We start from the raw sequence: 15,656 nt of genomic DNA on the forward strand, positions 1-15,656 counted from the left end.
TAACCCTAAACACGATGCACGGTTGACGGATCTACTGTGGCCAACGCATCGAGCGACCATCGCGCTGAGTGCATTACTATTTCCCAGGATGATATCCCCTTTCACAGTGGCAGCTCAACATCAACGCTCGCTTTCCCATCACGGGCCATAGCACCGGGACCACGGTCCCACGCTACAGCCACGGTGACTGACACGCCGCCATGGACGACACAAACCGACGACAACGAACCGCGACTCCTGCGCTGCTCGGCTGTATTTACTTTTTTCCGTGGCCTCTTCATCCCGAAACTATTGGCCCCGTGTGTCGGGGGACCGGACCTTCCGATGATCGCAAGAGCGCGAGGGCGATGAAACAGTTCTTTCCATGCTTTTCATGCGTTAGCCCCTCTTCTGTCCCGCGGTTACATCGCCACGAATGTCACGTACCACCTCCGGCCGGTGATTTCGAAGTAAACAACACAACGAACGCACTTTTTTCCATCGTCACACACACACACGCACATACACCCTCCAACACTAGTACCGGGAACCGAGAGGAACATTTTTATCCTCCCCCTCCCGGGCGAGTTTCGTGCACTGGAGGGTGGTTTTGTAGGGTTTTTGTAAAAGAAAAAGAAAGAGGAATAAAAAAACTCCCCGAAATTATTCCATCACAATGACGAGCGGCGTCAGCAGAATAATATCACGCACTAGTGGTGGTGGTGGCGGTACCGAACTAGTGGCCAAATTCCATTGCCAGCTTGAGCATTGTGACGCTCGCCCTCGTAGCACCGCGTGGTAGTGGTGACTATAGGAAAAAGCGAAACCGACAAAGGTTTGATGGCCACCCTCAGTTTCAATCCCTCCTGGCAGGCAGGCCAGGCCCTGGTAAGGTCCTGGTAAGTTTTGAAGGGTAGGAACCATAGCAGGCACGATTAAAATCACTACACACAACTGTTCGAAATGCAGTGCCTGGCCTGGCCTGGCCGGAGCGATACAGTTGCGACAGTGTTGGTTGGAAAGGGAGTTCCAAACCCCCGGGAAAAAAGGGGTGGCTCTAGACTCGTACCAAACCACCCCAGGGCCCGTGGCGGAATAGTTACAATTGCAGGATTTTGTTTTGTTATTTTTACTCGCTTCTCTTGATTTCGATTTCGAGTTTCATTTGAAGGACAATTCTTTTGTTGATGATTAAACTTTTTTTATTTTTCCACCGCTTGTCTGCCATGTCTGTTGAGATGATATTTGATCTCAGCCGATGATGGGATTAAAGGCCGATGCGAAGGAAAACTAAGAGATTCTTGAATTTTCTTCAGGTTCTTAAACATTTTCCGGATCACCCTCTACGCTAGTTGATGTCCTTACCGTGAGCTAATTTACGAAACCATCCAACCTTGGGGGGCGATGGTGATAAGGGGGGGTGTTTTTGAAGAGGAATAGCGACAGTTCCTGTCCCAGCATGGCACCCCCGCCGTTATCCTTAATCTTTCCGTAAAGAACGAATTACGGAACCAACGTTAATTCAAATCCCCCTCGCCGGAACGGTTTCAAATTTCTGCGACAAAAAAAAACGAATTTTATTGCGTGTTGGCAGAGCGATTCCAGCAGAAGAACGAATGCAGACGCTTTAAATTGATGAAGCGAGCTGGAATACGATTTGAAGATAATTATTGGATTTACTACATAATGCCAGTTAACACATTTTTTTTTGTTGGAGCGTGAACAATCTAATAAAGCACAACGTTTTGAATTCTTTGGAGGAAAAATTCCAAGGGAAAGCATTGGTTTTTTGTTTTGTAAAATCTTTTCTGTTCGACGACGATGACATCTTCGAATAATAATAAAGAAAGTCCTTAAGGAATTGAGCAGAGAAAAATATTAGCGACCATTGTTCGCGGCTTGGCATATGGCCCCTTTAATTTATGAAGCCTATTATACAGTTGAATCATCTTAACCTCGGTGGTTGGTCTATGCTAATTACACGACACGGAGCTAACCCATTCTCCCGGCCCCATGAACCGGAAGGTGATTTTGCCAACTTTACTTTTTTTTCCACTCCACCATATCCGGAACACGGAAGGTGCCTCCATCCTGGCAACGCCAGAGGAACGACAGCTGAAAACAGACCGGTCAGAGCCCGGCCCGGGGGTTGTCAGGCTGGCTTCAGCTGGTGGGTGGCGACGGCCAGCGCAGGTGTTACAAAGCTTCCCAGCTCCAAAGTACTCCCCCCCCCCCCTCGTTTTCCACCGATATCTCTAGTGCCAAGCAACGGTTCGACCCTTCCCTTTCGCAGCTGGGCCACCGACGCGTACGCAACCCTTATACCGGGCAAATAATGTTACACTGAGGGACTGAACCGATACCGTGCAAGGGGTGAAAAAGGGGTCCCAAGGACCCTAAGGACTCCTACATTCTGTGCGTCGCCGGGGTTGCCAATGACCGTACTCACTGCAGGAGCAGTTGTACGGTGTGCTATGGCTGGCAGGCCAGGGTTGAGGGTGTCCCGAATGTTTGGCTACGTGTGGTGTGTCCCTTAATTTCTAGTGTTTTCTGGAACCATTTCTGGGTGGCCCGGGTGCAATGCGCAAGCCGCTGCGCTGCGCTGGCGGTGGTGGTGAGGTTGTTTCAGTCGATTAATTTTCCTCGAAACGCCTTGATACGTTCAGGTGCTATGGTGCTGCTTCTGGGGGTTTTTTTGTCTTCTTCTTCTGCTTGTCTGTTTGCCACTTTACAACCACTAATTGACGAAAGGTTGGGGGGAGTCCCGTGTTATTGGCTCAGTGTGCCCGGTTTTGCTGGCGCTTCCTGACATTTTGTTTGGAGTTAATAAACAAATAAATTTTACCTCGCAGCAGCTGAGGTGAACTGAATGCATATGAATGTTACTAGAAAAGTGTAACCATGCATGTAAGATGGTCTTCGCTTTGGTCACAAAAAGGTAGTTTACATGGGGAATTGTAGAAGATTCTAATAAATACCGCTTAAGTAAATAAGTATCAAAAGGTTATCTAATTCCTTCTACAGAATAGCAAACCTTCTAGCTGGTAGTATGAGTGACAACTCTAGTATCTAACATTCTGTGCTACCTCATCGGATCATCATTCTTTCATCGAATTGTTTGTTTCATTCAACTTCACCTAGACTGAGGCATTCTTTCCATAGAAAAAAATCCCTACAGGATGGCCAGACACCTTGTCCCTCGCTTCGGCCCCTGCAGCAGAAGCAACTCCAATCAGCAAATGAAAATTCCTCGTCACAAATCCATCAACCATGCGAGAGGACATGTCTTGCACGCCGCTCTGCCGACATACCGTGCTTTCCACGCTCACAAATGACTCCCCAATGGCTCTGGCTCTGTTCGAGGGATACTCGATAGGATTTGGTTTCATTAGTTTGATTGACAGGCAAATTTATGCACCATCACGCCAAAACGCATTCCGCCGAAACCGGTGGACCGGCGGACCGACCGGCGGCCTGTCTGCGGTTGTCGCTTCCCTACCCGCTCCCCTCGGTTTTAGCGATTGACTTCTTATCAAGCGCCTCTGAAGCGGTCGTGCTGATAATCCCGGAACGTCACCGAAGGTTACATTTGTTTTGTGAGTATTAGTAGACGACAACAGAACGTTCAACAGTCTTCATAGAGAGACAGAGAGGGAGTCACTTCAATTATGCTACATTCGCCGAGCTGTAAGAAATAGTTGAAGAGCACTGGACCGGAATCGACGCTAGGGAGGGAAGTGAGGTTGTCTGGTAAAACAGTAACGAGTCGCATACTTCCGATTAGTCATCCTGCAGCAAGCAGTACCACGAGGCAGAAGAATGGCGACTTGTAAACGATTGGTATGATTCATGTCATGGATCCATTTCCTTCCAGTAATCGATGTGCCTTAAATTCGATCAGTTCATTTTTCATTACGTCGACAAACTACAGACAATATAGCCCATCCTATCCAGCGATCTTCTTCGCAAGAATTGTGCCCAGCAATCCGATTGCGTGTCATTGTGTGGCAACAGTGTCACTATTTGCACTCTCCACGATTCACAGACTAACCGAAACAGGACCGTTTATCGTTGAAATAATGTCACTCCGGTTCTGGCGTGGGCCGACACAGTGACTGGACAATAGCGATAATGGGCATCGCAGCAAGGGCGAGCGCACCCACCCCGGGACCATTTTGATGATGAATTTGGCGAAATAATTAGACACTCACCGGTTCGGTTGTTCGGTTAAACCCGGGGGCAATTATATCCGTCGTCCGGCCGTGGTGGGCACCACCATAGATAGACACACTGACCGACAATTAGGGACATCCCTATTTTGTAGCTCCTAGCTCCTGGAGGAATTCGTACGGGCTAATTAATTGAATGGTGCTCGGTCTCGTGTCGTGACGTGACGCATCTGAGTTTTTCGCTATAACAACATGGAACACAATGAACATCGGGATCGAAACTCTGCTAAAAGTCTATGCGTTGAATTGGCAAATCCTAATCTCATTCGCTATAGGAACTGTTTGCTCCTTAGCCAATTCCTTTAGATCCTTCCAGATGCATACCGCGTGCAATTCCGACGGATGTACCCAAGGATGCACCTTCCTCCAGCTGATGCCACATCTTCGGCGGCGACCATCTTCCAGCACATGGCGGTATGGCATTATCTGTTTATTGTTCCCTATTCTTGTTCCTTCTTCTTTCTTTTGCTTTTTAAATTTTAAAGCCAGACGTTGCGTTGCGTAACGCACAATGAGGCGAAGATGGTCCGGGGCGATTGCACATACCGGGTGCAATCGAACTAAGCGGTCAATCTGGCAAGCGCAATATGCCGGAACACCGCAACCCTCGAGCAGAAAAGGGACTCCTTTATGTTGCACGCGCATCGCTGATGCTGATGGAGCGTGCCCGAGAACCCCGGAACACCGGAGGGAAGGAAGAATATAGAGAGAGAGAGAGAGCGAGGAGAGGATTTGAAATCAATAAAAATAAACTAGATAATTTATCTTTCAGCCGCACCACCACACCGATACGGCACACGTTTGGCACATAAATGCTGCCCTCTGTCAGAGACACCAGCACTGCGCACTGCAACCAGGGACTCGTTCCTGTTCTTTCCGATTGGTTTAGTGTAGAACCCCGAAGAGAGACAATGTGATGGATCGGAATAGAGGCGAATCAGACAAAGACGACGGGGCCACAATGTACACCGGACCGGGAACTCGGTTCCCTGTCGCGTTCGGAGCCGAAATCCCCGAAATCGCAATGTGTGCCATTTGCACCTACTTTTGCAGCCGGCATCAAAATGTGCCACACGTCCTTTGTCACACACACACACACCGGCGCGTGTATGTGTAACAAGAACTTGTGCAGGAGCGTCGGCGTCGGCGGATCAGAGTCCCATCGTCTATCCTATCATCCGTCTATCGTTATGCGTTTCGTTGCGCCGGATACACGACCGTGCATTCCGGTTGCAGTCTGCTTGTCCAACGGGCGGAGCAGTGCGGGATGCGTGATAGTCGGGACAGACAGACGATCGCACCCAGTGCAAGCTGCGCGTGCGGATCGAGAGCTGGCGCAGCTGCCATGTTGTAATACGAGGGACTTACTTTCGGAAACGGAAAACACACACACACTGCACAGGACACGCGCAGGATCCGTACCGGTTCCGAAACGGGGGGCCGGGCCTGGTGTCAATTCACTCTCTCTCTCGCTCTCTCGTCCTGGTACGGTGGTCGGTTGGCTCATCGGGATCCGATTTCGCGAAATGCGGCCCGGGATTGATTCACTCCTTGTCTGCCGGACGCGAGCACCTGGAGCTGTTGGTTGGCAATCCTTTTAAGGCCCTTCCGTGCCCTTCACCATTCTTGGCCGCTCCCTTTTCGGCGGTGGTGACCCCTTCGATGTCGATGGCCATCGGAATCCCTCTTCACCCCGCTGCGCGATCGTTTACGTGAAAAAAATGAAGGATTAATTCCCATTTCACTTTCTCTCGGCTCTCGGATATTGATGTTTTCCGACCGTTTGTTTACGGCTGACAGCGCCAGGACAGGATAATAACGCCCGGTTTAGGTGGCCGGAAGAAGGCACACATTCGATTCCAATGTGTCGCCGAGCCTTTCGCTTGAGGATGAGTCCTTGGGCACAATCAGTGGCAGGCCGGGAGGGGGCCACCCATTTGGTGTGTCCTGTCGGAACCCTTTCACCGTCAGGACAGCCCTCACGAGGCACGAGACACTCTCGGGACGGAGCAACGAAGCGTACTTCCGTTGAATGATGTCGCGGCACCCCCGCGAGCACCCCAGTGCTGATCTCTCCCCCAACATGGCTGCCGCAAAACAAAGCGACCAGAAGCAAACGGGAGGAAATGCAGACAAAATCCAGATGCCCCGAACCAGGACACACTCCGACGACGAGCCGCAGTGCAGTGAGGCGGTAGGAGGCGAAGTGTAATTAAATTGAGTTCCGTAGCGGCCGTAGCGGCCCGATGGAAAACTATTAATGCGTTCCCATGGATCAGCTAGCGCCGTTGTTTCGTCCTTTTATTTCGTCCTTCGATTCGCTTCCACCCGCGGCCAACGTTCGCTGCCGTGCCATCACCTCCACCCTCTCCTGGGAGGTTTGGAATGTATGGACGATGCCGAAGCCCGAATTCGACATTCCACCCTCCGTGGTGCTGAGCATAATGCACTGTGCGCGAGGGTTGCTACCCACTTGTGAGCAGCAGCAGCAGCAGCAGCAGCAACAGCAACCTTCCTTCACCCTCACTGAAGGGTGGTGGTGTTGTGCATGGCAAGGGAGGTTTTCAGCCTTTTTCAAACGCTGAGCTGCATTGTGTAACGCAGATTTGTTGGCTCGGAATTGGGCGATGTACCCAATTAAGAGTTGCGTTCGGTTTTACGAAATACGTTCTCTACAGGAATTGATAAATGTTTTTTTGTGTTTCTGCTTAGAATAAGGATGTGTAAATAGCGTAGCTCGGCTAATGATGACGGCCGCGCTATCATCAATCGCACACTTCTGAACCGCACTGAAGTGTATTGTTGCTGTACGATAATGAGGGAAGTAGCATCAAAGCATCAAAGGGACCTCCTGAATTAGAGCATTTCCAGTTTTTTTATTGGCGTCTGAACAAGTAGATAATCTAGTTCTTATTAACAAAGACGAAATGAACAATTAAATAAATTACGTTAAAGACCGACCAAAATATGAATGAAATCCACAATATTTGAGAATACTTTTACATCAAAACAGGCTCGGTGTTGAATTTTTTATTTTAGGTTTCTCTTGATCATCGTTACATTTGAGGTCAACATTTTGAAATAAGTTTCTGTTTTTTATGGTGAATTAATTCGGCTTTTGGTGGTTAGCAGTAGAAATTGATGAAGTTATTTATTCTGACTTCCTACGTTATACTTCCTGATAACAAAATAAACCATTTACAACAACATTACTCCGACAGATCGACATCGACGTCACAATCAAAGTGAACGTTAATGGCGAACCTTAACTTTCGCAATAAATTAATACGCCAATTATTCACCACATGTTTGCCGGTTTTCACGAAAGATTTGCAATTACACTTCGCATCCAAGCAGAAGATTCACCAACGGCCAAGGGGAAGAACCTTCCTCACTCCCAACCCCCACCCAATACCCCACATCGTAACAGCGTAACACTCCAGATCGGGCGCAGCAGTTTTAACATAATTACAGTGCTGGTAATGAAAAGGTGGAAAATTGAATTTCCTTAACAACGACTTCCTCAGCGACGACGAAGCAATCAAAACAATCTTCTCCCCGTTTGCCCCGATGTTCCCGGTGTGCGGCCCTAGGGTAGGTTAAGGGAAAAAGGGGGATCCGCTTGGGTCGCGGAAATTGAATGTCCTTTTCCATACATGCGTGCCACCCCTTGTTTGGCACGGTCGTTGCTGACCTGCTCCTACTCCTGCTGCTGGTGATCATCATCGTCATCATCATCATCATCGTCATCATCGTCTTTTGCCATCGCACGCAGCACACATAACCTTACATTGTGCACAATCACCCCAAAGCCTGCTGCTCCCAAAACGTGGAACGCTTCATTTCGTTTTCAAGTACCGCACCCACTTTGCTTTTCGATTCTCGAGACTCCGACCGTCGAGAGTTCCATCTTCAAACGGCCATATCGCACCAAATGGTTCCAAATTCGAGTTTTTGTTCAGTTTCGGATGCTTTGCTTTTTTTTGCCGGTGCCTCTTCCGAACGGAACGCGACTTTGTTGGAAGCCACCAGCCAGCCAGCCAGCCAGCCAGCCAGGATCTGGCTTATGGCCCATGTCCTGGGCCGTTTGAAGTTGTATTTTTGTTTTCTACCATTCTGCATCGCGTGCACCCGGTTGTTTCCCCTTGGGCCAACCATCCCGCGTTCAACGTCCCGTTCAGTTCGGTGTTGGCCTGGCAGGACCGCCGGGTAGTACTGTGTGTCCTGCTCCGGGCGCTCATACACACAGTCGATACGACCGAATCCTGCCCCGGTCTCCGGTCTGTGTAAAATGGGATCGTCCCCTACGGCATTTTCATAATGCGCGCATCACAAGCTTTGGACGCGTAGAGTCGGTGAGGTCAGGGGAAGAGCGTAGGACCGGTACGTTGCGCAGGAACTACAGTGATGTGCGTGGTTGTTGCAATGCACAAAGGCCGATTCTTTGTTGAATCAAACGTTTGAATATTTTTAAAACATTATCACTCCATCCTTATCAAACATCTCAAAACAAAAGAAATAATCATTTGATCTAGTGCTTTATTGTAAGTAATTCTTACAATATTTTTTTTAGTAAGATCGTTGAAAATTATTTCCAATTTTACTTTCCTTTGTATTACACAAAAATGATGACACTATTTACGCTCAACTAAGGAATCGCCGAACCAAGCTGGCCTACTGTGCGCCAGCATCATGTATACGCTCTGCACTGTACACTGCAAGGGCGAGATAGCAACCCTCGCCCTTACGAGAGTCCTTGCACCCTCGATTCGATTCGATTCGAGCGAATCCCGCACGGTTCCGATAGTGCACGGCGGTGTTGGAAGTGCTGCGACCACCCTTAGGGTCGCACCGCAGCCAGCAAGCTCTCTCTCTCTCTCTCTCTCTCTCTCTCTGCTCCGATGGTTCTGCTCCTGTACATCGCCCTTCCGATGGTCGTTGCGGCTGCGAGCCGGCGAGCCACATACACAAACGCCAAGCGCGAAGGGACATGTTGAATGCGCTAGGAAGCACCTGGTTCCCATTGGCGTCCTTCGTGTTTCTCCTCGCCGGAACGGTGTCGATTATGTTGGTCTGTGCAGTGCCAGCCAGCCAGCCAGTCAGCCACCAACGGACTACGGATGACGACGAAAACGGGCAGATGGGCAAAAATCTGGCTCGACCACCGCTACCACCACCACCACCACCACCACCATGGCCGCTTCCGCTTCGTTGCCTCGCAGCACTGACACTGTTCCTCGTCAAAGGAACAGCGGGGTGAACCATTTCGATCGAGTAATTGTTGCCGGTTCGATAGCAATTGTGTCGTTTGCATTTAATGGAGGAGTCTCGACATTGAACATAGCGGGTAGCGGAATTATCAGCATAATGTATGCGACATTTTGTCGTTAACTAGCTTTAGATACTTTCTATCTATGAAATATAATATATAATATAAATAAATATAAATATAAATATATTACATATTTCTTATCACTTTTTTTTAGTCTATTGTCTTCAATTGTATCCGATAATCTAGAACAAAAAAAAACGAAATCGGTCAACATGTCAACACCTTTAAGACTCCCCACGTATACGCACCGGCTAGCACCACGCTGGTGTCTATCCAAACACATCAACACCATGTTCATGCGCCTCATCCACCGTATCATCGCTGAAGCATGACCTTCACAATCAATCGCGTCTCAACGAGGATCAGCGAGGATGCGCGGTAGTCGCAAACAAAACCCCGTTTCGGGATTCCTTCGTGCCGTCAGTATGCCGACCGTCTATGTCAAGGTTATCATAAAATCAACAAGAACGTTCACTTGCTTCCAGTGCATCGTCGTCCTCGTCGTCGTCGTCGTCATCGTCTGCGGTGGGGTTTCCTTGAGGGACCATGCTAACACACAAACACACCGGCACTGGCTCGGCGGCACTTGCTCGCCCGAGACACCGTATTCCCCCTGGCATATACCCCGAGTAGACCGAATTCCGACCGAGCAGAGACAGACAAGGACGACAAGGACGTGGTGCTGCTCCGTCTCCTGTCGGTGCCCGAGAGTCCCGTAAGGTGCAAGGAACTTTACTTTGTGCCGGTTCGCTCCTTGGTACACCGGAAAGCATAGAGGAGGGGCGGCACCGTCTGGTCTGCCCCTTACCTTCTCGCTCTGCCATTTCCTTCCATGAATAATCCTTCAGATTTCCCTTTTCTTTGAGGGTCGCTTGTTTTCTTTTGTTCCGTTTCCTCTGGCTCGCTGGTTGGTTGGTTGGTTGGTTGGCTGTGCGGTTGGCCGATGGCAGGCCGAAGAAATGGCAAACTTTGATCCCAGTAACCGGAAGTGATGGGGATCCCCACTTGGAGCTTGGAGGCAGACAGACCAACGAGGAAGAACGCCGACAACGACGACGACGACGACAGGAAGGTTGCGTGTTTTGTGGCATCTTTGAAACATGAGATGGTCCGGGAGTGCGGCGGAGACGGATACCTTGTACATAAGGAAACGTAGACGGAAAGGGGCCGGAAGCAAAGGAATGATTCGGAAACGAGTGCGAGGGGCGCATCACAAATTGCTAGACGATAAACGAGCAGTCAAGCAGTGCGGTGGGTAGCGGGCAAAGTAAGACGTTTACAGACGGGGGGGAGGCCCTTTAAATATGGGTGCTGCTGGTGGTGCCTGGGGTCGACGCCGCACGCATTCCTTCGATGGTTGGGCTGGCCTCGTTAGCCGGCCAGATATAATGGATGATCAAAAAAAACGAAGGGGAACAGAGCACGAGCGTAAATGTAGCTTTTGTGCAAATGGAGATGCCGCTTGCAAATCGAATTTATTAATAACCGAAATCGTTGAATAGCTTACTTGAGATGTGTGTGTGTATGTGTGTGATTTGATTGATTTAATGCTCGAATGATGATTCCATTGTCTGCATGAGTGACGCGAAATTAGGTCCTTTCAGGCTCGTGGTTGCAGGAACCGTCATCGAACTCGTGTATGTTAAATTGTATTTATTTAAATAAACATTAGTCACCTTCTTGTTTTGGTCGTCTTTGTCGAGTGCGTAAAGTATGGGCGACGGGAAAGATTTCAATTTACCGAAGCAACGAACCTTAACATTTCGTGACTGGATTCTAGTGTCCGGATTTTCCGTTTAAAAAAAGGCGATCCAGCTTTTGCACCATTAATTAGAATGCATTATGCACAACGCGGTAATCATGGCATAGAATAATATGCTGTCGCCTGTTTGACGCGAGCAGCGCAGTCACTGCATCTGCTCGGCCACGCAGCGATACGCACACGTTACGCAGTGGCCACACACAAGCACGCAGTAGGCCGGTTTGCCGGTGAACCCCAGTTGCATTCTCGTTTTCATTTAATTTTCCCTGCTTTTTTTGTGTTGCTGTTGCTGTTGTAATGCTCGTGCTTCCTCTGGTGTAGAAAATGTGGTCGCGTGCCAGTAGCCCATTTACGTGAGGTGTGATACATAGCCGCACCGCTTCCCGTCGCCCCGCCGACGAATGTTGCGCAAGAGTGTGCGTTGCGATTCCTGCACCAAACGCTGAAGGGGAACAACAAGAACGGCGGCGGCACAACCACAGCCGTAGCGAGGAAAGCGTCGATTTTCCACCGGTGGCAGCGGCAGCGACAACAAAGGTAGGAAGGAAGCAAGGATTGCGTAGCCCTCTATCGCATCGGCCACCCATGTGCGCATGTCCGCACAACGCCGGGGCTTTACGTCTGCGAGGGGTTATGATCGCCTTATGTAAAATGATCCCTCCGTGATTAGGTTTACGAACCGTGGCGGCACAGCACGACGCATGGCAGCATAGCGTCGGTTTTTGGTCGTCGGTTGGGACGCCGCCTAAGGACGCCGAAGGATTTGTGCTAGACGGACCCCGCCGGTACCAGAGATCCTTCCACTCGTTCCGTTCCGCTCACACTGCTCTTCGCGGACTGCGGCGTCTTATGTTGTTTCTACGAAAGACGCCGCTACGGACGCGGATATCGTAGTGAGTTGGTTAGCAGGTTGATGTCTCCTTGCAGGATGTCCACTGCCAAGGGGGTGCGTGCTTCGGAATTTGGAGTTTCCTATTGAACAACCATTACGCGTTCCCATTACTAGGGTTTCCTTCTGCTTTTGGCCGGGCCGGGGTTTGAGTTTTATGTGTCGCCTAAAGCGATCGTCCGTATAACGTTATTGCTGGCCGCCCTCGTTTCCGAGAGTGCATCCGTCGTCGGGATGATTCGGAAAGTGCATCGCCTCACCAGACACACTCCACGGTGTGTGTCTCTTCTCAAATTTCAATATGCAGGAAATATCGAAAAATTGGCATCGGGAAAGGAAATATGCCATTAAACGCGGGGCGTCAAAAGGAAAGGCGGCAGATGGTTTCAGTCTTCGAAATGTGCTTAAAATTCAACGAATAAATAGATGGTTTATTATTTTCATAAATTATTTGAGATTTGTTGTAGTTTTGATACGATCCCGGGGGACGTTAAGGTAACAAAAATAACTATGATGCAACATGCCATTAAGGTATTAACAAAAAAACCTTAAAAAGGGATAAGCCGAGTTACCGTGCGGCTGGTAGAGTCCTCTCAGCGGTTGTCCGTCTAGGTAACCTTATCCGCCCAGATGATCAACCGTGAAAAGGTGTCAATGAACTTTCAGTCTAGATCGGTCGAACCACCGGGACAGCTGCATGACCCCATGGTGCGCTTCCGTGGTGCTTCGAGTGTTAATACCCGCTCGGCGACCACCAGCGCCACCATAGAAATGCCAGCATACCCATTGGAACCGTGTGCGGAAGGGAAAGGCAGAGTGATCCCTGCGGGGCTCAAAAAAAGATCCAGGAGGTAAGAGGAGCGAAGCTGATCGGAAAACAAAACCGGAAAGCGTCGACATCGAAAAGGTGTCTCTTCTTGTATGACATATGCCAAGGGGATGGGATCGCTAGGATGCAGGCAAGGGGCGACGGGAATTTCGGAGCAGGCTCCCTCTGATCGTCGAATCAAAGTTGAGGTTCAGGTCCGCAGACCGAATTCCTGTTCCAGCTTGCTGTTTGTCCTACCTGGTTTGGCAGATTCCGGCGCAAGGAAGAGAAAAACTGTGCGCCGGCGGTGCACATTGTTAGTGATCGGATCATATTGCTTGTCGACTTTGTGCGACAAGAAACAGGCACTCTAGGAGCAACAAACAAGCGCGTGCCTTGATCGTGCCAGACTTCGATCTTGTATCTGCTCTCTGACACCTGGTGCCGTTGCTCCTCGTGGAACAGCATCTTCTGCGCCTCTCTTTTCCGCCAAGTTCTGGAACCCTTTGCCGGCTGTAGATCGCTGAGGGAGCGTTATGGATTCGTGGAAAGGCGAGGTGCTGACCATATACCATCTAGCATTTTTCCACTCAAATACCGAGGAGCAAATAAGGTGTGAATGATTCGAGAAATGGTTTCAACGAAGAGCCAGATGGACGCACAGCGAAAGTAGATCGAACTGGGAGCATTGCGAAGGATGAGCGTCTATCCACCTGGACAAGACCGCGTTTATCGATCGGTTTCGGACCGCAAAGAAGTCGGAACCTGGCACTTAACCGGATGAATAATGATGTTTCTCCCTTCAAAGTGCGACCCTTTCGAACGGGATGAGTCGGCGCAAATTCGTTTCACGATACGGCACGAGTCCGCTCTGTACCATGTGGCACGTGTCGATGCTACCCGAATTGTGGTGCAGTGCGGCCGTGTAAACTGTTTCCTCGGCGTTTTTACACCTTTTAAAAACAACTCACTAAAGCACACATAAGGCACGCTTTTTACGGTTCTTTGGTGCATCGTTTCACCGCCGAACGCAATACACACATCGGGCCATTGTAGAATGGAAGCCATTTGTTCCCGCATGCTCGCAGACCAGAAGGAGCATTTCGAATCATCAAAGTAGCGATCGAATTCCCGCTGAGTATTGTATTTTTTTTTTGTGTGCAGTACATAAAATCCACAGTAACAGTAACCGACGGTGAAGCGCAAAGAAAACGCGTGAGGCCTACCACGGAACGATCGAAGGGATCGACAGTGATCAATCGCGTTACGGTGGCCTAATTGCTCACACCTACGACCGTTTTCGCGGACAGTTAAGAGAGGTGAGGTTCATGAAGGAAGGTAGATGATGTTGGCGTGTTCTTGAAATCTTCATCAAGCGTGAATTGTAGCTCGTACGGGCGCTTACCAGCTGATGCAATGGGAACATACTTTCCTGCCGATGTAGTTGAAAAACCACTTAAGCCTGGCATGGCATGCATGGATTAGAAAAGGCGTGCAGATGATACTTTAAGGAATAGGATACAGTAAAGTGTTTACAACTTTCAATAAATAATCAAATTCCAAGTATAATATTCAAAATGAAATTATTTTTTTCAGTTTAATTATTCTTTTATCATGCTGGCGAACTCAAATAAATATTAACATCAGCTCAGTAATGGTGTTCAGGAGTCTATTTGGATTTTTCCATTTCTTCTAGCACTGCAGGTAGATGGTTCAATATTTCCTCCTCGGACATATTGTACTCGTTGGTGGACCATATCACCTTCAACCGATCCATCACTAAACCAAGCTTCGGACCTTTCGGGGCCCCCTTTGCTATCAGGACGTGTCCTTTCACGGGAAACACGGGCAACGGCCATTCGGACAGTTTACGGTGCAAATCACGCTTACCGAGATACTTCAGAAGTTCCAACACGTACTCTTTCTTGAGCTTTGCGTTTCCGATCGTTCGTAGACATAGTTGTTGAAAGGGGCTGTTGGTAAATAGAAGAAATAAAAATTATGTACAAATTATGACTTCTCGGCACTCAGATGTCTGGTATTTCCCTCACTTACAGTAGCTCATCAATGGAAGCAGCTTCTTCCCGATTTTGTGTAATAAAGTAGATTAGCTCTCGTTCGAAGACGGTCAACCTCAATCGACTGTTCAGCTTAATGGCATCGTCCTGTGTGTGAAGCAGTGCGGCCACGAGTGTCATTGGTTCTAGCTTACCGGAAAAGGCACGCACGTTCTTAGACACACGCATGAATTCGTCTACATTTGGTGACTCTGGTAGGCCACAATGCACCGCTAGATTGCATTTGATCATCTCGGTGGTTAACTCGGTACCGAAGTTACCGGTAAGAATCTTTTTCCACTCTTGCCAAATCCTTTCGCCACTGATTTTTGCAAGCCCAGTTGCATTATTGGTGATGATGCGCAATGTTTCGGCATCGTGTCGGTTAGCGCACTCTGCTATCCGCCCGTAGAATCGAAAATAGCGAAGGATACGGAGGTAATCCTCTTTGATGCGCGTGTCTGGATCTCCCACAAATGCTACGCGCCGTTTCTGGAGATCTTCGTATCCGTAGAAGTAATCATATAGCGTTCCATCGAATCCTGTTAAAATGCAAGTGGTTAGTACAAGCGAGCGAAAAAGGTATCCGGTAGCAACATA

General features: G+C 49.1%; 2 protein-coding genes across 2 annotated transcripts in view; one reads left to right on the forward strand and one right to left on the reverse strand.

Moving 5' to 3' along the window:
- The window catches only part of LOC125949769 (26S proteasome non-ATPase regulatory subunit 8), a 594,091-nt gene that overhangs the window by 35,795 nt on the left and 542,640 nt on the right, over positions 1-15,656 (forward strand). The window lies entirely within an intron of this gene.
- LOC125949748 (CCA tRNA nucleotidyltransferase 1, mitochondrial) overlaps positions 14,597-15,656 on the reverse strand; it is a 1,733-nt gene continuing 673 nt past the window's right edge. The window contains exons 4-5 of the mRNA XM_049677073.1: positions 15,055-15,598; positions 14,597-14,972 (exon numbers count right to left, since the gene is read on the reverse strand). Of these exons, the coding sequence (XP_049533030.1) occupies positions 14,669-14,972; positions 15,055-15,598 (848 nt within the window). The 3' untranslated portion in view covers positions 14,597-14,668. The remainder of the gene's footprint in view (positions 14,973-15,054; positions 15,599-15,656) is intronic.

The sequence above is a fragment of the Anopheles darlingi genome, chromosome 2, assembly GCF_943734745.1.
Source record: "Anopheles darlingi chromosome 2, idAnoDarlMG_H_01, whole genome shotgun sequence".
Classification (NCBI taxonomy): domain Eukaryota; kingdom Metazoa; phylum Arthropoda; class Insecta; order Diptera; family Culicidae; genus Anopheles; species Anopheles darlingi.